Source organism: Oryx dammah, unplaced genomic scaffold, assembly GCF_014754425.2.
Source record: "Oryx dammah isolate SB20612 unplaced genomic scaffold, SCBI_Odam_1.1 HiC_scaffold_12, whole genome shotgun sequence".
Taxonomy (NCBI): domain Eukaryota; kingdom Metazoa; phylum Chordata; class Mammalia; order Artiodactyla; family Bovidae; genus Oryx; species Oryx dammah.
Window position 1 is genome coordinate 71,473,485 of NW_024070196.1, and position 20,510 is coordinate 71,493,994.

General features: G+C 60.9%; 1 protein-coding gene across 2 annotated transcripts in view; it reads right to left on the reverse strand.

Annotated features, from left to right (window-relative positions):
• Positions 1-1,278: 1,278 nt before the first annotated feature.
• Positions 1,279-20,510, reverse strand: part of LOC120871354 (protein HIRA) — a 33,093-nt gene continuing 13,861 nt past the window's right edge. For both annotated transcript variants that reach the window (XM_040251254.1, XM_040251255.1), the window contains 13 exons: positions 19,800-20,009; positions 19,150-19,235; positions 11,603-11,794; positions 10,397-10,558; positions 8,817-9,018; positions 8,479-8,583; positions 7,279-7,427; positions 6,131-6,351; positions 5,891-5,996; positions 5,550-5,672; positions 5,207-5,370; positions 4,585-4,673; positions 1,279-2,059 (listed from right to left, as the gene is read on the reverse strand). In XM_040251254.1, the coding sequence (XP_040107188.1) occupies positions 1,943-2,059; positions 4,585-4,673; positions 5,207-5,370; positions 5,550-5,672; positions 5,891-5,996; positions 6,131-6,351; positions 7,279-7,427; positions 8,479-8,583; positions 8,817-9,018; positions 10,397-10,558; positions 11,603-11,794; positions 19,150-19,235; positions 19,800-20,009 (1,926 nt within the window). In that variant the 3' untranslated portion in view covers positions 1,279-1,942. The remainder of the gene's footprint in view (positions 2,060-4,584; positions 4,674-5,206; positions 5,371-5,549; positions 5,673-5,890; positions 5,997-6,130; positions 6,352-7,278; positions 7,428-8,478; positions 8,584-8,816; positions 9,019-10,396; positions 10,559-11,602; positions 11,795-19,149; positions 19,236-19,799; positions 20,010-20,510) is intronic.

Genomic DNA, 20,510 nt, shown 5'->3' on the forward strand with positions numbered 1-20,510 from the left:
ACAGTCCACCAGGCTCCTCTGTCCACGGGATTCTCCAGGCAGGAATGCTGGAGTGCACTGCCATCTCCTGCTTCAGGGATCTTCCCGAGCCAGGGATTGAACCTGGGTCTCCTGCATTGACCGATGGGTTCTTTACCGTCTGAGCCACATGGGAATCCCAGATGGATCTGGAGCAGACGGATCTAATTATTCTCCAAAACGGAGGAAGACTTCCCGAGTCCTCTTCTGCCCCAAACCTGTGAGCTGAGTTCTAGTCCAGTGGATAGGAACGGACACCACTCGCGGCTCTGGGTGCCGACCCTTTTAGACGGTTCTGTGGCCATTTCTTCATTGCAGGAGCACCGATCCGCACGTGGCTGCATGTGCAGAGGCTAGGCTCTGGGGTTCCGTCCTCGGAGGCCCCTCGTCTCCAGAGCTTGGAGCTTCCTGGGCTCTCGGTGCCACATCAGGACTCCAGGGTCCTGCTGGGCCCTGCCTCGGCTTCCCCTCCTGGCGCTGTGGCTGGCGGGAGGTGGGCAGCCCCAGACTCGTCTTATTTCCCACTTCCCAGGGACCGCTGTCCACTCTGCATCTGCTACCTCGTGTACTCTGACCCTTTAGTGATTCCGGGCAGAAGGGTCAGCGCGGTCCCTGTCCATCTGCCTCGGCTGGAAGCGCACGTTTCCAACCAGTCTCCCCACTCCCTGTCCGCTCTCTCGTCTGACCCTCTCTCGTCTGAGGAGTGGTTGTCAACAATGCTGACTGTCAAGGATTCTTCGAGGCAATGTGTGAAGTGCCACGACTTGGCCTCCGCGACCCTGGCTGGTCCTCAGAAGCACGTGTGTCTTCTTAGCCTCGTCTCCCTTTGGCAGCTGGCTTGGGCCCCGGGCAGGCGTTCTCAGGCCGTGTGCTGTGGCTCCGGTAGCCTGGCTTCTGGCACCCGTGCCCACGTGCAGTGGGCATGCGGGCTTTGTCGGGCACACACGTGTGCCTGCTTCTCTTCAGCCACGTGACTTCCCAGTGAGACAGACAGTGGGACCACCCGGCAGGGAAGCAGCCAGATGGCGTGTCAGCGGCCAGAACCATCAGGCCTGCTTTCCCGACGCGAGCACGGACAGACACGGAGGTGCCGACGGGGTGCGGCACTAGGGAAGGGGGTGCTCAGCCCTCAGCAGGCCGCCTGGTCTCCGCGGGTGCCTTTCTGGCTGTGCCGTGCCATCACTGCCCACTTCAGGACAGGGGTCCACGGTGCGGGGAGGGCCTGGGAGTTGCAAGGAAAAGGCTGGGAAGTCAGGAGCATTTGGTATCCAATGCGTGTCCATTTATTTTACAAAAAAAGAAATCGCCCACCCTCTGCCCCATCCCCCAAAAAACAAGTCTCTTTTTACAAACATTTAAAAATTAAAACCAAATGAAGATAGACAAGTTAATTTCAGTACAATTATTTTTCAATGTAGCTGTCATAATTAGAGTTTAAATTTCCTACAAGTGACCAATGTCCAAGTGACTTATAGGGAAGTCCTGATTGTTGGCCATTTTACGAGTTAGCAAATTCTAGTACAAAAATAGTCCGTGTGCTGGAATAGGCTTTCCTTTTACATAGGTCTCTCAGGTCAGTCTACTGACCACTAATCCTCGTGCCTCCTGGGGCTCTCTCTCCACAATGGCTCATTCATCGTAGCTGAAGCAGCCTGGTGTCTCCCACGGTGGCGGGCCCGGTTCCGCCCGGGGCCACGCTGGAGATGGCAGGCCCGGGTGGGCCGCGCTGGCCCCGGGGGCTGCAGGCAGAGCCCAGCTCCGCTCCGGGCCTGGAGGGCGGGCGCTGCAGGCAGGGCCGCCCCCTCCGTGGGGGGAGCAGCCCGGGACGCGGCTCCGTGTGGGACGGCCCGCCTCCCGCGGTCTCGGCGTCCCCGGGGCCCAGCGAGGGCAGCCGTGGGCCTTGTGCCGGGGGCGGGCGGGCAGGCTACTTGTCCCGCAGGAGGTCCAGCTGCTCCTGGCACTCGGTGAACAGGCGCTGGAAGCGGAGGTTCTGCCCGATGACGGGCAGCAGTTCCTTCAGCAGGTCCCGCTTGCGCAGACCCTGCGGGCACAGGAGAGGGGCTGAGGGAGCCGACTCGCCGGGAGGCGGGGCGGCTGGACGCGGGGGCGTCCCAGGCACGTCCCGCTCGCCTGGGCCCCGTGGCCACTGGTCTCTGCACTCACTGGTCAGCGGCCAGAGGAGCCTGGCCTTCCAGGGTGGGACGGGAACAGGCTGCGGGGCCCCCCGGAGGGGCGGGGCCCCCCGGAGAGCCACCTCTCCAGGGGCCCGAGGTCAAGCCCAGGCAGAGGAGGACCCTTGGCCTCACGCCCCGGGGTCTCTGCTTTTAGCACTTCCTACACCCCTTCTGCCCGGGCCCTCGTGCGACGTGCACTGCCAGGCGCGGTCTCCATCCACAGACCCCCGAGGAGCACGGCTGCAGAGAAGGGAGAGCCCCCGCGGGCAGTGCTGACCACTGCAAGAGGAGGCCCGGGTGTTAGCAGTGTGGACCCCCGGCGAGGAAACAAGAGACAGGCACCCACTGCGGGCAGCACAGAGCACCCCACAGGAGGGGGGCTCCGGGGCCTGGCCGCTGCGGGGGCCGCGCGGGGTGAGGGCCGGTGGGCAGCAGGGGGGCGGGGCGGGGCGCACCACTGCCCAGAGGCCTGTGGGCAGCAGCACACAGCCCAGCGTCCACCAAACGGGCTCCACAGGAGACACAGGTGGCCACAGAGAACACACGGGTAAAGGCGGAAAGGCCCCACCAGGGGCTGATCAAGTATCGTGGAAAGGCTGATAAGCAGACGTGCTGGAACAAGACACCATTTTCAGGTGAACAGCAGAAAAATTCTCAAACTTTCCAAAGATTAAGAACATCGTACCTATAAAGGAGAGCATGCCAAGATTCACAATAAAGTGTTGTTGTTTTTTTTTTTAACCACACAGTTTGCGATATCTTGGTTCCTGAGCTGGGATTAAACCTGGGCCAGCATGGAATCCTAACCACTGGACTTCCAGGGAAATGGTGTTTTTAATACCCTGGAAAAAACCTTGCCTGCTTTTTAATCCAGCTAAACAGTTATTCACATGAGATTATCATAAAAAATGCTTTATTCAGGCTTGTAACACCTCAGAAGGGTTACCCCAGGAAAGATCCCCTCTGAAAATGTTCTGGAGTAAATACTCGGTGAGAAGAGTGATGGAACAAGGCATATTGTCTTGCGAAAGCTGATGCTAGTCTTTAATACGAACACACACACAGGGAGACAGGAGGCACAAATGGCTTGAACCAAGTGGTGAAAAAACAGCCTGTCAGATCAAACAAAAGCCGGCCACACGGGTGCTGGCAAGAACCACACAGACACATACACAGAAAGGCTGGAAGTTAAAGACGGAGAAAGACGCGTTGCTAAATAATAAACGCAGTCTTTCCCAATTACCAGAAAATGCAGGCTTTGTGACAAGAACCGCCACTGGAGAGTGTGTGCAAAGACCCCCAGCCTGTGCCGCCCCCAGCCCCAACCGTCCTCGGCAGCAGCCAGACACAGCTCACAGCCACCTTTCCGCTCAGGACACAGGTCCTGAGGTGGAGACCTCGATGGATGAGGCTTCCCTAGAGGCAGGACGGCTCAGGCCCCGGAGGGCGGCTGCTCCATGCTGACCCTCTGCTTACTGTCTGCCCCACCGTGCCCGACCACCACCCCGCACACGTGGAGCTTTGATCTCTGACGGCAAGAAACCTGGGGTCCCTGAGGTGCACTGGGAGCTTATATCACTCATTTTCCAATACACAAAGAGCTGTTGCAAGTCAGTAAGAAAAACAAATGACACCAAAGTATTCCAACAGGAAATGCAAGTGGCTCTTAAACACGTGAGACGGTGTTGTCCAAAGGAAGCCTCCCAGGGCCCGTGGACCCCACGCCACCGTGCGCAGCACCCTCCAGTTGCCTGACCTCCTGGGGACCAGTTCCACGGGAACGGCCAATTCTCACCGAGAAACTCGGCAAGAAGGCGGAGGGCTCACCCTCAACTTACCCCCACCCCACCCCCAACATCCAGACCAAGAGACTGGAGAAATATTTTTTTAAAAAGGCGTCAGTTTAGAAGAGTGCTGGGACTTTCCTGGCGGTCCAGTGGTGGGGACGCTGGACTTCCTCCACAGGGGCTCGGGTTCGACCCTGGGTCAGGGAGCTCAGATCCTGCAGGCCACGCAGCGGGCCTCTGCAGGATCCACTGCCTGCCCTCAGGTCACGCGCCCTCTGACGACGGTGTCCCGGCCACAGGGGCCTCCAGGGCCCAGTTGGTGCACCCTCGCCAGCAGACCCCCCGGGCCCCACCCTCCGCCCCCACTCTGCAGACTCAGCGGCTCACTAGCCCAGGTCCCCCAGACCAGACGGCGCCTCACTGCCGACAGACGCAGAGCGGAGGCCCCCGCGGTTGTGCTGAGGGCTTCTGCCAGGATGGGTGGGCACCGCGCCCTCACTCTGAGGCTGGGCCCCGTGGTGGAGAAGGGCACCAGGAAGCTCTCCCAGCACCCTGGCTCAGGCCTTGTCCCACCTTTCTGCAGGGGAAGGAGAGCTTGCACCTACCACCACCGTGGACTCCCACTGGCTCCCCGTGGACGTGTGAACCGGCCCCAGGAGGTCCTTGCATATTTCTCGGAGTCGGTATTCAAACCCTAGTTACAGAAACACAGAACCAGAACACGTCACACAGGACTAGAAAGCCGAGCCCAGGCCAAGCCACCACGAACGCAGAGCCCAAGGGGCCACCGCTCCGTGCGCCACCTCCGGCGGCCTGCCGTCTCGGCTCTGGCCCCGACCTGCCCTCTCTCTGGGCACAAGCCCGTTCCGGCGTGGGCAGGGCTGCGGGAGGAGGGGTGGGCGGGGGCTCTGCCGGAGAGGGGGGCAGGCGTGGGTCAGGGGACGGGGTTCCTGGGGCAGACACGGATGGGCCCCGGAGAGCTGGGCTGAGGGCCATGCAGCTGCGGGATGGCAGGCGGCCCTGCTGGGCGGGAGGGGCTCGAAGGAGGGAGAGAGCTGTGGGCCTACGGGGCTCAGAGGGGCAGGGGGCGCAGAGGCTTCCGGGAGTGGCCTCCACGTGTACCCTGCCCCAGCCTTTCCGCTCACAGCGGGGCTGGATGCCGGCAGGGCCGCCACCTTGCTGACCAGGCTGTGGGCCCTCGGGAGGTCTGGCTGGGGCGGGGCTCACCTTCGTTCACGAGGTACCGCGCATACAGGAGCAGCCAATGGCGGTACTCGTGGCTGGAGCGCAGGGCGAGCGCCGCGGCGACCTGGCTCTCCAGGTGGGCCAGGGTGGCCTCCTGCTGCACCACGTGAGGCACGGAGAAGAGCCGGGCTGCCTGCCGCCCCGAGCTGCGGGCAGAGCGCGGTCAGCAGGCTTTCGGCCGGCTGGCCCCAGGCCCTGCTCCGCACTGCCCAGCGGGCCCGCCGCCTGCCTCTCAAGCGACAGAGCCTGCCCGCGGGGCAGAGGGCAGCGCAGGGTGGCCCTGGCAGGGACCGCGTGCGCACAGCCGCCCTCGCCCAGCACCTACGTGGAGGCACGGCCCTGGACTATGGCTAAGGGTCCTGAGCACAGCATGGCGTCCTGGGGAGGCAGGCTGCTCCTGAAGTCCGCACACTGCGCCAGCGAGTCCTGCTTGTCAGAGACCAGGTTCCTGGGGACACAGGGGCAGGTGGGGCTCAGGGAAACTGAACGCCCAGCAGGCACAGCGTGGGCAGGGTGCCCTGCACGCAGGGGCCTCCCGACGCAGGTGCGGGGCAGAGGCCCGGCCGGAGATGCCAGGGGCCAAGCCCAGGAACGCTCACACGTCCCTCCGGACAGGACCCCAGAGAGCGGACAGAGGAGCGCGGGCCCCGGGGGCGGCGGGCTCACCACGCGGACAGTGACGGGCTGAAGCAGTAGGCCTTGCCATCCGACAGGTTCATCACGGGGATCCCGTGCTGCGTCAGTAAGATCTGAGACACCGTCATGTCGCTTCCTGGGGAGACACGCGGAAGGTTCCTGTGTGCTCCCCTCAGCGGGCACCAGGCGCCTCAGCAGCGGGGCCCAGAGCCTGCTCGCCGCCTCAGCTGGCAGGGCCGTCACCCCAGCCCCCGAGGGCCCCGCGCACACCTGCCAGGATCGAGTGGAGCGGCTCCTCCTTCACCACCACCTCCTGCCTCTGCACGTCCCAGACGGACAGCGTGGCGGCGGCGGTGAGCGCCATGACGTAGGGGCCGGTGCACTGCAGGGTGGAGATGGGGGCTGGCAGCAGGATGGGGGGCAGGAGGCGGCGGCCGCAGGCAGAGAACACCGACAGCATCCGCTTTTCACAGGCAACGCACACCACGTCCCTGGGGGCGGGGGCGGGCGTCAGGGGCCACCCGGGCTGTCCTGGACCCACACGAGCTGCCCCAGGAGCAGGTGTCCAAGGACCAGCGCCGCGACAGTGAGCACCCGTGGTCCCGGCTGAGACGAGCCAGAGCGGCCCCGGAGGGCTCTGCCGGGGGCACACGCGGCGGGGTGGTGGTGGTGGGGGGCGCCAGCCGTGGGCACTGCTCTATCCCCTCCTCCAGGTGGCCACGGGGGCCCTGGGCTGTGCCTGGCACTGCAGGCTCTGCTCCCAGTGGGGCCCCCACCTCGGGCCAGGGAGTAGTGGCGGGGCCTGGCAGCAGGTGGCAGAACTGGGCACCCAGCCAGGATCTGGCTGGCCACTCGGCAGCAGCCTCTGGCCACCAGGGAGGCCACGCTGACACCCCCGCCCTGCCAGCCTCGGACCAGAGCCGGGGGAGTCCAGCAAAGGTGGGGGCCGCAGACACCTGTGAGGGCATCGCCCGGGCCTGACGGACGAGCGTGCTCGTGAGGGAGTGTGCACGGCTCGGATGGGCCCTCCTTCCAGAGGAAGCGAGTGTGGGGCCCCTCCAGTGGCCCTGGAGCCCGTGGGAAGACCCTCTGAGGCTGAGCCCCGAGTACAGCTCCCCTCAAAGGGCAGAACCCGGAAAGTGCCGGCCTGGGGACTGGGAGGACTGTCAGAAAGCCTTGCCTACTTCCCTGCACAAAAACTTGGTTCAGAGAAGCAGCCAGCGACGGTCAGAGGCAGGCAGTGCGACCGGCACGCAGGGCCTGCAGGAGGCTGGCCATGACGACCGGGAGGGGTGGGGTGGGTTGCTCTCCTGAAGCACGCGGGGGACAGCACCACCTTCGGGGTGCCCAGGGACGCAGCGGGCCAGGCGCGGTGCAGGGGCCGCCCTGTGTGCACTGGGGCAAGGCCCTGCCCTTACCCGCTGCCGGCGGCCGTGAGGACGCGGCCGGGAAGCACCGTCTCCCACTCCTTCCCCTCGCGGCTGCACTTCACGCGGCTCAGCTTCAGGCCGCCTCCGGCAGCCACCTCGTTCTCCACTTCGATGTACATGGAGGGGTCGGAGCTCACCTGGGGCGGGCAAGACAAGTCTTCAGTGGAGCTGGCCTCAGAGGCGGGCCCAGGGGGCGCACAGAGCTGCCACCACCGGCTGGGGGGTCAGGAGGCGTGGTCACGGGGACAGGTGCCGGGAGTGGGTGACTGCCGGGCCTCTGCCTGGGGAGTGGACACGCTGGGCCAGAGCTGAAGACTGACACCTCTCGATCCGGACACCCCCGCTCCGGAGAGGGCACGCAGCGGCCACAGGCAATGGGCCAAGAGCATGGAGCGTGGGAGGGCCCGGCTCGAGCGCAGAGCTGGGGTCACGTGGCCTTCAACAGATGTGGGGTGTGGCAGACGCGGAGGCAGGCCGGCTCCTGGAGGAGGTCCGGGAGGCCCGAGGTGCCCGGCGTGCTCGTGAGAGCCTGCTGCCCCTCCAGGTGAGTGTGGGGAGATGGCACGGGTTGGCGTTGGCCCCACGCTGGCAGACAGGAGCGCCGGCGCTTGGGAGGCCCCAGCAGCTGAGCTGGGCAGAGGGCTGGCCAGGGCCCCAGAAACCAAGTACAGTCCCACCTGGCGCTACAGGGAAGGCCCCAGGGTGGGAGACCGGCCACTCGTGCACAGAACCAGGGGCCCCACCCGGAGACCCCGAGGGGAGCCTGGGGAGGGCGGCATGCCCTGCCGGCAAGGGAGTCCCCAGGGTGAGGGGACGGCGTGTGGCGCCGGGGCCTCTGGACCAAGGGCCACCAGCCCTAGGTGCACGCTGTGAACAGACCTCACAGCCCCTCACGGCCCCCTGTGCCGGGCGTGCGACACGAACAGGCCCGCAGGCGGGTCGGCCCCCCAGGCACTGAGCCCAAGGCCCAGAGCCAAGACCGAGGAGGCTTCTGGGAGAAGGGCGCCCAGGGGGGCAGCAGGGCTCGGAGGGCAAGCCACGGGGGAGGCGCGGGGTCCCCAAAGAGGCCAGCCGCTCCGTAAGCCCGTGCGGCTGCTCGGATCAGCCACACTGCCCCGAAGCTAGGGGCACGCGTGGAAGCAGCCTGAGCCTGTGGCCGCTTGGGCTTGCGGCCCAGGGCGAGCTCACCTGGAGGGTGAAGGCTCTCTGGGGGCCCGGCATCGGCAGCTTCAGCGCGGGCGCTGGGACGGACACACACACAGTGTCCTTCTCGGTGGTCAGGGCGGCGGGGGACTGCAAGAGCAGAGGTGTCCCTGAGCGTGTGCCAGCGCTGGAGGGCAGCGCCAGGCGCGGGTGAGTCCCCGAGCCAGGCTGGGCCTGCAGCCCTGGCTTCTCCTCCCTGAGGACTGCAGGGCAGCTGTACGTCACAGAGAGGCTGCTGTGGGCACGAGGCAGCTGCCCTGGGGGGCTCGAGGACTCCGGGGGGGGGGGCGGCCCAGGCCCGGAGGCGCCCCCGCCAGCCTCACCTGCATGGACAGGGCCATGGGCAGGAGCCGCGCGTCCTTGCGCGGCCGCCCCTTCTTCTTCTTCTCCACGGCCTCCCCCTCCAGCTCCAGCTTGCGCTTGGGCAGCGAGGGCTTGGCCGCGGGCGCCTTCTCATCGCTGTCGCTGCTGCTCTCCAGGACGTCGCGGGGCCTCAGCTCCTTCACCAGGCTCTGCTCTCTCAACCTGCACGACACAGACCCACGGCGTTTCCCCGGGACCGCTAGCCACAGGGTAGCCAATCGAATCCTTACTCGTCCCCGAAAGCTGACAAATGAGACAAGTTAGGAGAGGGCTTCCCTGGTGGGCCAGTGGCCGGGAGGCCACCTGGGAACGCAGGGGGCAGGAGGACCCCGCAGGCCGTGGGTAACTGAGCCTGCGCGCCTAGAGCGCGTGCTCCCAACCAGCGAGGCCACTGCAGCCCAGGGAGGCCCTGCCGGCTGCAGCCGGAGCAATGAGGGCCCAGTGCAGCTGAAGCTACACACGATGGACGCGCCTCAGAGAGAGAAGGGAGCCATCAGACCGCGAAAACGTGTGGAAGAACCCTGAACACATTATTAAGAGAAAGCCCCGTGAAAAGGCTGTGCCGTGGCTGATGACACCTTTTGGAAACGACGCCACGGGCACAGCAAGAAGGCTGGGGCCCTGCGGGGAGCAGGGGAACCGCGGGGTGGGCTGCGCGGGAGGGACCCCGCCTGCGCGCGCTCACGGGCACTTCCTCTCGGGTGCTTGGGTCGTGGACTCTTACGTATTCTCTGCCGCTGTCAAGGGGGAGGGCGAGGATGGCGGGCATGACGCCTCGTCCTGCAGGCCCTGCAAGCGCCTAACAGGCTGTAGGGACGGGGGTGACAGCTCCTGTGGGAGCCAGCCTGGTGGCCTCGGGGCCCAGGTCACCCTCCCGCGTCGGGGTGGGAAGCACCTCGGCACCCCTCACTTCCTGGTCAGCGACCCGTGTCTCATCTCACCACTTTCCAGAGCGTTCGGCAGCGGGAGGCTGGGATCCACCACACTGCTGACCGCACACCAAGGTCAGAGTGGCCCAGGCCCCTCCCCGAGAGTGAGCCCTGCCCAGACACGCTGGTTCCACACCGGGTTCAGCCCCGGGGCAGCGCAGGTGCTTCAGCGCCGCGCCGCCATCCACGGTGAGGACGGGGCTCGCCACAGCTCCGCCTCCTCTGGGCGCCGGCCGGCTGAGCGGCTCCTGTAGGTCTCGGGACCCCGTCCCTGACGTGCTGGAGGGGGCGCAGCTCCACCCCTCCAGGCCTGGACTCGCTGGACCAGCCAGGGAGCTCCGTGCCTCAGTGGGCTCGCTGGGGGCAGAGAGGCTCCAGGCCAGTTGCAGAGGCTGGAATGCTCAGGCGGCCGGCTCAGCAGGGTCCTGGCACCCGGGGTGGGGGACTGCTGCCTGTCCTTGGGGAGGCAAAGACGCACCATGGGGGCTCAGAGGCCCCCAGTCCCTCACTGTCTCGGCTCTTGACCTCCTGGCTGGCGCGTGAGCAGGAAGCTGGCGTGAGAGGCTGGAACCCGACTGCCCGTTTCCGGGGCCCACGCAGCCACCACCTACCTTTCCGCCGCTGTCGGGGTCGTGCTGGCCAAGGCAGGCGTCCCCGGCGTGGCTTTGGAGCGCTCCGTGAACCGGGAGTCGAAGGCCTTCATCGGTTCGATCTTGGACGGGGTTGTCAGGACGGAGGGGCACGGGGTGGTGGGAGCCGTGGCCGTGCTCGCGCTGCAGTGAGGGGGGAGGCCACGTCACACAGCCAGCAGGGCCGGGAGCCTGGGCTCTGCGTGCCCTGGAGCCAAGGTGTCGGCCACGAACATCAGACTTCCATCAACTGCCCTGACTTCAACATCCCCACACACTACCTTCTGGAAGGCAACCCCTCCAGCACCTGCCATTTGCGAAGCTGTGAGCAAACGCCTGGCATGCCCCTCTGCCCGTTCCGAGAGCTGCTGGGGGCACAAGGCCAGGACGGCAGCTCCACAGGCTCTTCCTCACCTTGGGCCCGTCTCCACCCCAGCCCGCTCTGCCCACAGGCCTAACCGGAAGCGCATGGGATCCCAAAGCCACCGTCCCCTCCTGCCGCTTCCCTGGGCAAGCGCGGCATCTGGGCGGCTCCACGTGCCTCGGGAGACGGTCAGGCGCCCCCTGCCACCCCAGGTCCAGGCGCATCCCACATGCTGGTCCGAAGCCGCGGGGCCTCCTCTGGGCTGACCCGGGTCAGACCTGCAGGTCTCCCAGGACCTGTGCAGGCCCGGCACCCTGCCCTTCCCCAGGCCCCTTCGCCCTGACGGCCGGCTTCCCGAGTGGCCTGGTGGACCCACCACGTACTCCCTCCTCCCCTGGTTCAGGCCTCCTGGCTGCAACCGTCGCAGAGGCTGTGGTAACCCAGGCCCCAGAATCACCACATCTGGCAGGCACAGGCCAGGGTAGCAGCTGGGTCTGGGCACTCCCGGGTGGGAGTTGTGGCCTGTGTCCGCACCAGGGAGAAGCCAGCCTTTCGTCCCGCGCCCCCCGCCCCTCCTCAGGGGTTTGCGGCTCCGCTCTTGTGGCCGTGACCCTGGGGCTTGGCTCAGCCTAAAAGAGATACTTCTGGAGACCTCCCTGGCAAGGCCCTCAGGGGGCCAGCTCCTCAGTCACACTCTTGCTCTGCTCCTTCCCCAAAGCCAGCGTGGCGTCCAGGCAGATGCATCCTGAGTGTGGCGGGAGCCCCTCTCTTCACCTGAGGCCGCCCAGCGTCCCCAGGACCTGCCCCTGGCCCCACGGACTCACCCGTCCTTACTGGCGGTGTCGCCCACAGGCCGGGAGCCGGCCGCTGGCTCAGTGGAAGGCTTCGAGGAGCTGAAGGGGACGGGTGTGCTGGGGTCCAGCGGCAGCAGTGGCGGGCCGCTGTGGGAGCTGAGCATGGGGCCCGCCAGGGAGCCTGAGAGCGGGATGCTGTTGAAGAAGGCCGTGGAGAAGTCCCTGTCGCCGAGAAAGGGAGAGTCAGCCCTGGCTGCGGGCGCTGCGCCAAGTACTTACACGTCCTCGACACCCTGGTTTCTGGTCCGGGGCAAGGCCCTCTCAGGGCGGTTTCCATGCGAGTGACCAAGAAGTAAAGAAGACAGTGAAACCACTTCGCACACTACGTTCGGTTGGACCCAAGATGAACTGGCACTTCATGTGCCGCTAAGAAAGAAAAATCGCAACCGTTAGCTGTCTGATGCCTCTGATTTTAAGACGCACCCTGACCTGAGGGTTAACCAGGCAAGCATGTCTTGGGGCTGGGAAACGGCACAGGGGCCTCCCTGCCGTTGTGGGCGGCCTGAGGAACGGCCGACGGTCTCCTGGCGCTGCTGTGGCACGTGGCAGGGCTCTGCAGAGGGCCCTGGGGCGCCTTGCCCGCGCTCCCCACGGGGCCGCTGTCTGGACTGACGCACCCCCCAAGCACGTGCCGAGAACAGCGCAGGGAAATCACAGGCTTGCCTGCCGTGCAGCCCACCCTGACTTCACACGCTGCGGGGGATGAAGTCCCAGAAGCAACTGCAGTAAGCAGTGGGGCGTCCAGACGGCTCTGGATAGCCCGTTCTCGGGGCCCTGCTTTGAGGTCCACCTCACAGGCTGTGTATGGCTGCCCATTTTCCCACACGCTCACCACCGGCTTCATCAATTTCTTCCCCTCTGACTATCTGCGAGATGAAAGTGGTATGTTACTCCAGGTTTCTTCTTGTTCAGCTGCTCAGTCCTGTCCGACTCTCCGCAGCCCCACGGACTGCCGCACGCCAGGCTTCCCTGTCCTTCACTCTCTCCTGGAGTTTGCGCAAACTCATGTCCATTGAATCGCGATGCCATCTTATCCTGTCATCCCCTCTCCTGCTGCCTTCAATCTTTCCCAGCGTTAGGGTTTAATTTACAAGGATTTTGATGCAGGGTTGAAATGTTTTCATCTGGAAATCTCTGACACTCTTTTTCTGTGAACTGTTTGTTCCTCTCTGTCATCCATTTTTCCATTTTGCATCCCATCAATAGGTACTGAGCAGCAATGTGTGCCCGATGCAGGGGACGCAGCGGCGAAGAAGCCGGCCAGTCTCTGCCCGCGGGTGAGTCCCGTGGCCAGCCAGCCGAACCTGTAGCTTTAACGTTACCATTGTGATCAGTGCTCTAGGATCGCTCAGGACATTTACCAGCAAGTCTTGACCCACAGTAAGGCCTTACTCTGTCTGATTACTGGTCTGTATTATTAAGACCTACTTACCATGTTTTTAACAATTCCTATATGGACAGGAAATATTTTCCCCAGGATGTTGTTTTGACTACTTATCATGTAATTTTTCTTGCAAAAACACGTTGTTTTTGTGTAAATTTTGGATGTTTTGACTACTTACCATGTTATTTTTCTTGCAAAACACACTGTATTTGTGTGGTCTAACTTTTGTTTAATTTGTAGGAAAGATTTTTTTTACCTCCGAGGTTATTAAAAAAAAAAAACCCGAGATGTTCAGAATGTTATTCTCTGAGAAATTTCTGAGTTGTGCAGAATTGTAAGCTGTGAGATAGGGCTCCAATTTTTAAAAAATTTATCTTGCTGAAGTATAACTAACTGACTTAACACTGTTGTGTTTATCTCTGCTACGCAGCAGTGACTCAGGTATACACGTATATACTCTCTTTCCCATTTTGCTTTATCACAGGGTGCTGAGTGCAGCCTCCTGGGCAAGGGCACTCGTCCCAGATATAACCGTGGCTCCTGCTGACCCTAAACCCCCACGACGTCCCCCCACACCCTTCTGCTTAGCGACCGCACCTCTGCTCTCTACCCTGCGATTTGTTCCTGCTGTGTAGAGACGCTCACTTATGTCGCATTTTAGATTCCACACGAGTGATGCCACCTGGCATTTGTCTGTGGCTCACTTCACGTACCACAGTAATCTCTAGGTCAATCCACGTTGCTGTAGATGGCCTCATTTCACTTTTATGTGGCTGAGTAGCATTCCGTTATATGAATACCCTGCACCTTCACCCGCCCATCTGCTGATGGACAGTCAGCTCCTTCCCACGGCTTGGCTGCTGTAAACGGTGCTGCCGTCAACACTGGGGTGCGCTGTCTTTCTGAACAGCAGCCTTCTCCAGGTGTGTGCCCAGAGAGCTCGCTGGGCCTCACTGTAAGTTTTCGAGGAACGGCCTCACTGTTTTTCGTAGTGGCTGCACCAACTGACCTTCCCACCAACGGCGTGGGAGGGACCCCTTCTCCCCACACCTTCTCCAACGTTTGTTCCCTGCAGACTTTTCGGTGGCAGCCGTTTGGACCAGTGTGAGGTGGTAACTCACTGTGGGCCTTGCATTTCTCTAACCATTAGGGTGCTGGGCCTCTTTCCATGTGCCTGCTGGCCATCTGTGTCTCTTTTGGAGACATGTCTGTTCGGGTCTTCTGCCCATGTTTGGAGTTTTTAGAGAGCTGCGCTGCGTGCGCTGTTTGGAGGTGAAGCCCTCGTTGGCTGCGTCCTCTGCGCGGGTTTCTTCCCAGCCCACAGACTGTCTTTCCATTTGTGCACGGTTTCCTTTGCGGTGCGAAAGCTTGTAGGTTTGATTAGATCTCATTTATTATTTTTTTAGTGGTTGAGTATGGTTTATTAGCCGGGCCGTAGTGCAGACACTGGGGCTTGCCCACGGTGCTCTTAATGTACAAGGCCCTGACATTCTGTCCATTTTTCCTGAGCAACCACACCAGCTACGTGGATGTGCCCGAGCTCGACGTCTGCCGTCCTCACTTGGCTGACGGTCGCTGCCAGATAGAGCAGCTGCTTCATCTGGGACTTGACCGTGGACTCCACTTCATCAACTCTGGCCACTGCGTGCGCACTGTGGGTCAGCAAGGAAGGGAACTGGCCAGCCCTGTTCAGGCCTGGGCCCAGGATTCGTGGGATCTGCTTGATCAGAGACTCTGAAGCCAAATGTTGAACGCGGAAGGTGAAAGTCGCTCAGCTGTGCCCGACTCTTTGTGACTCCATGGACTCATGGAAGCCTCCAGGCCAGAACACTGGAGTGGGTAGCCTTTCCCTTCTCCAAGGGATCTTCCCAACTCAGGAACCAAACCCAGGTCTCCCACATTACAGGCGGATTCTTTACCAGCTGAGCCACAAGGGAAGCCCAAAGGCCTCATGTTTCTTGGCCAGCTTCTTACTCTTGCTGAGAGCCTGGGGCGCAGAGCAGACTTGAGCCCGATGGTGCCCGAGAAGCGTCTGTTCTGAGGGGCAGTTTCAGGCTGACCTGAAGCTCCCCCGTCTCCAAGCACGTCTGGCTGGTTCCTGGGCAGGACTCCCTGCACCGCCTCAGAGAGGGCGTCAGGGAGACTCTGCTGCTTGTGGCTTCTCACTCCAGAACAACCGGGAAATCAAGAGTCGTCTGTTTCTTCTGCTGCTGTCTCTACTCTCTTAAGAAAACGCTGGGATAGTGCACAGCAGAGGGTGCCGGCCTCTGTCCTCTCCTAGGAGTTTCACGGTTGTGTCTGTGTCTGAGGCTTTAATCCATCCTGAACTAATCCATGTGCTCAGTGTGGGGGAGTGCTCTGGCTTCGCTGACTTACACGTGCTGTCCAGCCTTCCGAGCACCACTTACTGAAGAGGCCTCTCTCGCCCACTGTGCACAGTCTTGCACTAACTGTTCCCGGGAGCGGCACGTCCTGACTCCTCATTGCATCCAGCCTTCTGTTCACGCTTAAGTGCGTCGCTGCTGTCACTGCAGCCTAAGCTTTCACTTCTAGCGGGGCTGGTCTCTCTGAGCAATCTTTCCCAGAACACTTCAGCCGCTCCCGTAACTCCAGAGTCAGTTTCTCTTTTGCTGAAAACGCCGGTGGTGATCTGTTAGGTTCACAGGCTGAGAGAAATCTGCCATCTTTACGATTCTGAGCCATCCTATCTGGGAAGCGGTGCGCATTTCTAGCTGTCTCTGTGAATCTTCTTTCAGGGCTTGCAGTAGAGTTCAAAATTTTTTTCTTCATGACGATCTCCCGTGCTTGGGACGTTCTAGGCGCTGCACTGCAGACCGTGGCTTCTCGCTTCACACCTTCCAAAGGTACCTGGTGCTCCCTGGTGGCGCGTGGCGGGCCGTTACCCAGGCCCCTGGTCTTTCACTGACTGTGGCAGCTTTGCCAGTTGGTTCTCTCGTGGATCACATCACCCTCGACTAACAACACGCTTGCCACCTCCTTTCTAATTTCCTTTTCTCTTGTCTAACTGTATGAGCTGGCATTGCTGGAACAAGGTCACACTACTATCACAGGAGTAGACAGTTGTTCAGTTTTCAAATTTAATTGGAAATAAGTTTATCAAGTTCAATAAACACCTATCTATTCCTATTTAATTTTTGAATAAGAATGATATTGGACTAAATAAAAATACCTCTTAAGCATCTACAGAGAAGACCAAATAATTTACTTTGATCTACTGAAAGGCAGGAGGAAAATAAGTTTCCCCAAATCGTCTGAACCATCTCACTTTCCTGAAATAAATTTTGCTCATTTGCAGTGTATTAATTAGCATTTTAACACATTGTAAGGTTCCGTTGGTTAGTTTATTCAGGATTTTACACTGACATTTGGAAACGAGATCGATCAGAAATTTACTGCTGTGTCTCTATCACATTTTGATTGTGAAATTTCAATATAGTGTTCATTAAAAAAACGACTTTGCAAGTTTTCCTTCTTTTTCTAAGCACTAGGGGTGTTTTCAATATTATTAGGTTGATGCAAAAACAATTGTGGTTTTGCACTTGAAATTTGTGCTCTGATCCTGGAATATATTCTGAACAAAACATGATCATGTTAAATACCATTTTAACGTACACTTCTCACTATCTTTTTGCTAGTGACTTACTATTTGCTGTGCATTTTATATTTACTTTAGACTATGGAACGATGCTAGACACAAAGCTAACTTGAGGGATTTTCTTATCCGAGTTCAAAACGGGTCGTAGAAGCAGCATCGACAACACGTCTGACGCAGCACCTGCAGACGCGCGTGCGGCGTGGAGGCTTGCAAAGGAGGCGAGCACCTGGGCGGGGAGGGCAGGGGCGGTCGCCAGGAGTCGACGAGGACAGCTGAGAGCGTCACTGAAGCGGATCCTATCGGAACCACGTGAGAAACTGTCCAAGAACTCAACTGCAACCATTCTACGGTTGCTCAGCATTGGAAGCAAATTGGAAAGGTGAAAAAGGCCGATGAGTGGGTGCCGCGTGAGCAGACCGGAAATAAACAATCGTCGTTTCGAAGTGCCGTCCTCACTTACTCCACAAAACAAAAACCGTTTCTCGACGACTGTGACACGCGACACAAAAGGGCTGTATCCGACAGCTGGTGACGACCAGGCCAGTCAGCAGACAGAGAAGCAGCTCCAAAGCGCTTCCCCAAACCAAACTTGCGCCAAACAAGGCACGGTCACCGTTAGACGGTCTCCCGCTGGTCCGATCCACCACAACCTTCTGAGTCTCAGCAAAACCATTGTATCTGAGAAGGACGTTCAGCAGATCAACGGGAAGCGCTGAAAACTGCCATGCCTGCAGGTGGTATGGGCCGACAGGAAACGCCGAGTTCTTCTCCACGTCAGAGCTCGACTGCACGGCGCACGGGCAACGTCACGAAGCTCTGCCTCATCCGCCAGTCACCTGACCTCCTGCCGAGCGAGGAGCGCTTCTTCAAGCACCTTGACAACACTTTTGCAGGGAAAACACTTCCATACCAGCAGGATGCAGAAAACGCTTTCCCAGTTTGTTGGATCCCGAACTTTAAGTTTGTTGGGTTTTTATGTTATAGGAATTTCTTGTCGGTAAAAATGTAATTGGTGATTGTAATGGTTCCTATTTTGACCGATAAAGATGTGTTTGAGCCTAGTTATAAGGATTTAAAATTTACAATCCAAAACTGAAATTACATTTGCACCAACCTGATATTAGAATGATTTGTTCTTTCAAGTTCGTTAGAATTTTTCCGTGAAGTTGTCCTAGTCTGGTGGCTTTTGGTAGGCTACCTCTGTGACAGCTGTCCTCCGTTTCTTCTATGAGACTTCATCTGTGTATAGATTTTCTTCAGTTTTGGTAACTTTTGTTTTCCTCAAAATAATCCATTTTCAGATTTATTTGCAGAGTTCAACAGAGTATCTATCTTTCATCCTTTTGGTTTATTCTTCATCTGTGGCTGCTTCCTACTTTTCCATTTTACATGTTTGCACTTTCCCTTCTCTCTTGATTGGCTAAGGTAAGAATTACCTAGTCTGCTGTTACTTGTTTGGACACGCCCATCAAGAGAAGAAGTCATTAAGATCAGAAGCACCAAGTCTCGTTCCCCAGGGCAGAAAGCTGGCGCAGGCACCAGCCTGCCTCCTCAGCAGGACTCCGGACAGAAGCCCCAGCCTCGCCTCTCACCCACACAGCCCTCCCTCCCGGGGCTCTGAGGTCCAGCTCCACACAAGCTGGGTTTCACCTGGTCCTGAGGAAGGCGGGTAGGGTGGTGTCCGGGTAGGTTCAGGGGAGACTCCTTCAAGAGGAGCCACGCTGGGTGAGGAGTCCCCCTGGGAGAGCGGAGCGCAGAGCGCTGCAGACGGGCGGAGGGGAGCAGGTCACCTCCGCCCACGGGCTGTTCTTCACACTCGCCCTCCGAGTCCTCACTGTGGGGAGGTGACCAACACAAAAGCCAGCCCGACTACAGATGCCGCCACAGCAGCGGACGCCCACCGAGCCCACTGCTAGCCCGGGCCCCACCCTGCACGCCCGGTTCTGGGAAGTGCACCGAGGGAACAGTCAGAGCGGTGCTCAGACGCACGGACAGGCGCAGCCCTCCGCGCACACCGCACGTCCAGAGTCACGGGGCTGGCTAGGTAAGGCACGGCGCGTTCACAGGCTGGCACCTGGACCCCCGGCAAGCTAGTGCTTCAGAGGACCAGCTATTAAAGTGGACACGAGGTCAAGACCCAGGAGCAAACGGAGCATGCGGGCCGCACGGTGCCAGCAGTGATTGAATCTGAGCCTGGGCCGTGGGTGATGCTGCTTTCAGCACCACGCACATGCTTCTCTCCCACTGAGAAAGAGGGTGCTACAAAAGTGTGCAGACACACAAGAAATCCGGCCTGACTTTTCTTGCCCTGGCGTCTTCAGTGAAGCAGGGCCAGCTGCGTGGACACGGTGAAGCCACGGAGGCGCCTCCACAAGCCCACCTGCAGCACCGCCAGGGGGCAGGGCTCTGAGAAGCTGGGCTCACCTCGCCCCCGTCCGCCCACGAGCCTGTGCCGGCTGGGCGGTGACACAAGGAGAGAGGAAGAGCGCCCAGAGCAGGCGCGGGGAGAGCGAGTACCCGGTGTCCAGCTGTGCTATGCAGAGTGGCGTGATTCTCCTCCGACCGTCCGCGGTCCGCGTCTCAACCTGCTTCTTTAAAAGGTTCTGGCAAAGGAGAGACAAACGAAAGGAGACGCGTCAGTGCCTGTGAGCAGGCAAGGGCTGCAAGGACGCGAGCCCCAGCTCCCCACGCTATGGCCTTTCGGACGCGACCAGACGGAGCCTCTGGTTCAGGACGTGTGCTCGACCTCACCCTGAGGGGCAGTGGGTCCAGCAGCCCCTCGCCTCCACCTCCAGCGCCCTCCTGACTGGGCCTCCAGGCAGTGAATACGTGCCGGGCCAGCCGTGCAGCCGCAAGCACAGGCTGCAGGCGGAGTCACCTACCGGGCGAGACCTGACCTCCTGTCTCTGAGCCACGGTCTGTAAACACTTCCCACCGAAGGCTCCGGTCGCTCCCTGCGTGCGCTCCACCTGGGGATGGCTTTAGCGCCCCCGCTCCGTCTGTGCCCTTCCCATCCCCCTCACCCGCACCCCAGGGGAGCACGGCGCCCAGGGAAAGACGCGGAGCTGACAGTCTCCGGAAGGCAGGGCCCGAGGCCCACTGCCCTGTGTCCACCCCTCTGGAAAGGCTGTGGGCAGTGTCCTCGGGGCGCCGGGCCCAGCCCTCACCTTCCTAATGTCCTCCAGGCTCTCCCCGTTGACGACGCCGGCGACCGAGGTGGCAGAGCCCGCGTCCCTGGCCGCGGGGCCCTTGGGGTCCAGCTGCTGCTGCCTGCGCTGGTACTGCAGCATCTCGGGGTTCTCGATGACGGCGGTGGACAGCTGGGCCTCGGTCATGACGGCCAGGCTCTTGCCGTAGGTGGACTGGTGGATGCGGCTCTGGGGAGGCCGAGTGAGGGCTGTGACGCTGCCCACCCGTGGGCGGGCTGCGAGTAGCTCCCCACTCAGAGAAGATGGGGCCCCGGGCAGGGTCCCCGAGCCCTCCCGCGGTCTGCCTGCTGCTGACGCCGTGTCCTGAGCGGCCCTGCACCCTCCCTGGGCGCTCACAGCCTTCAAGGCGTCTACACCTGGGCATGCGAGTGAATGCCTGACCCTATGGCAGGTCTGATGCAGAACAAATAGCAAGAGACTCTCGCTGAACTGAAATCAAGACCCTCGGGTTGTAACACGAGGCTTAAACCACTGCAAGGACCCAAAGGCTTCTTAGGAACCAGGCCCAGGCCCAGACCCTCCTCCCACAGCCAGAGGAGCCTCGTGAGGCTGGAGGCCCCACCTGAGAGCGAGGGAAGGCCTGGCGTGCGGGCCAGGGGAACCTTTCTCGTCACGAGCAGGGCCCGCCCACCTTCCCAGACCTCAGCAGTCCTGGGCTGCGAGCCACCC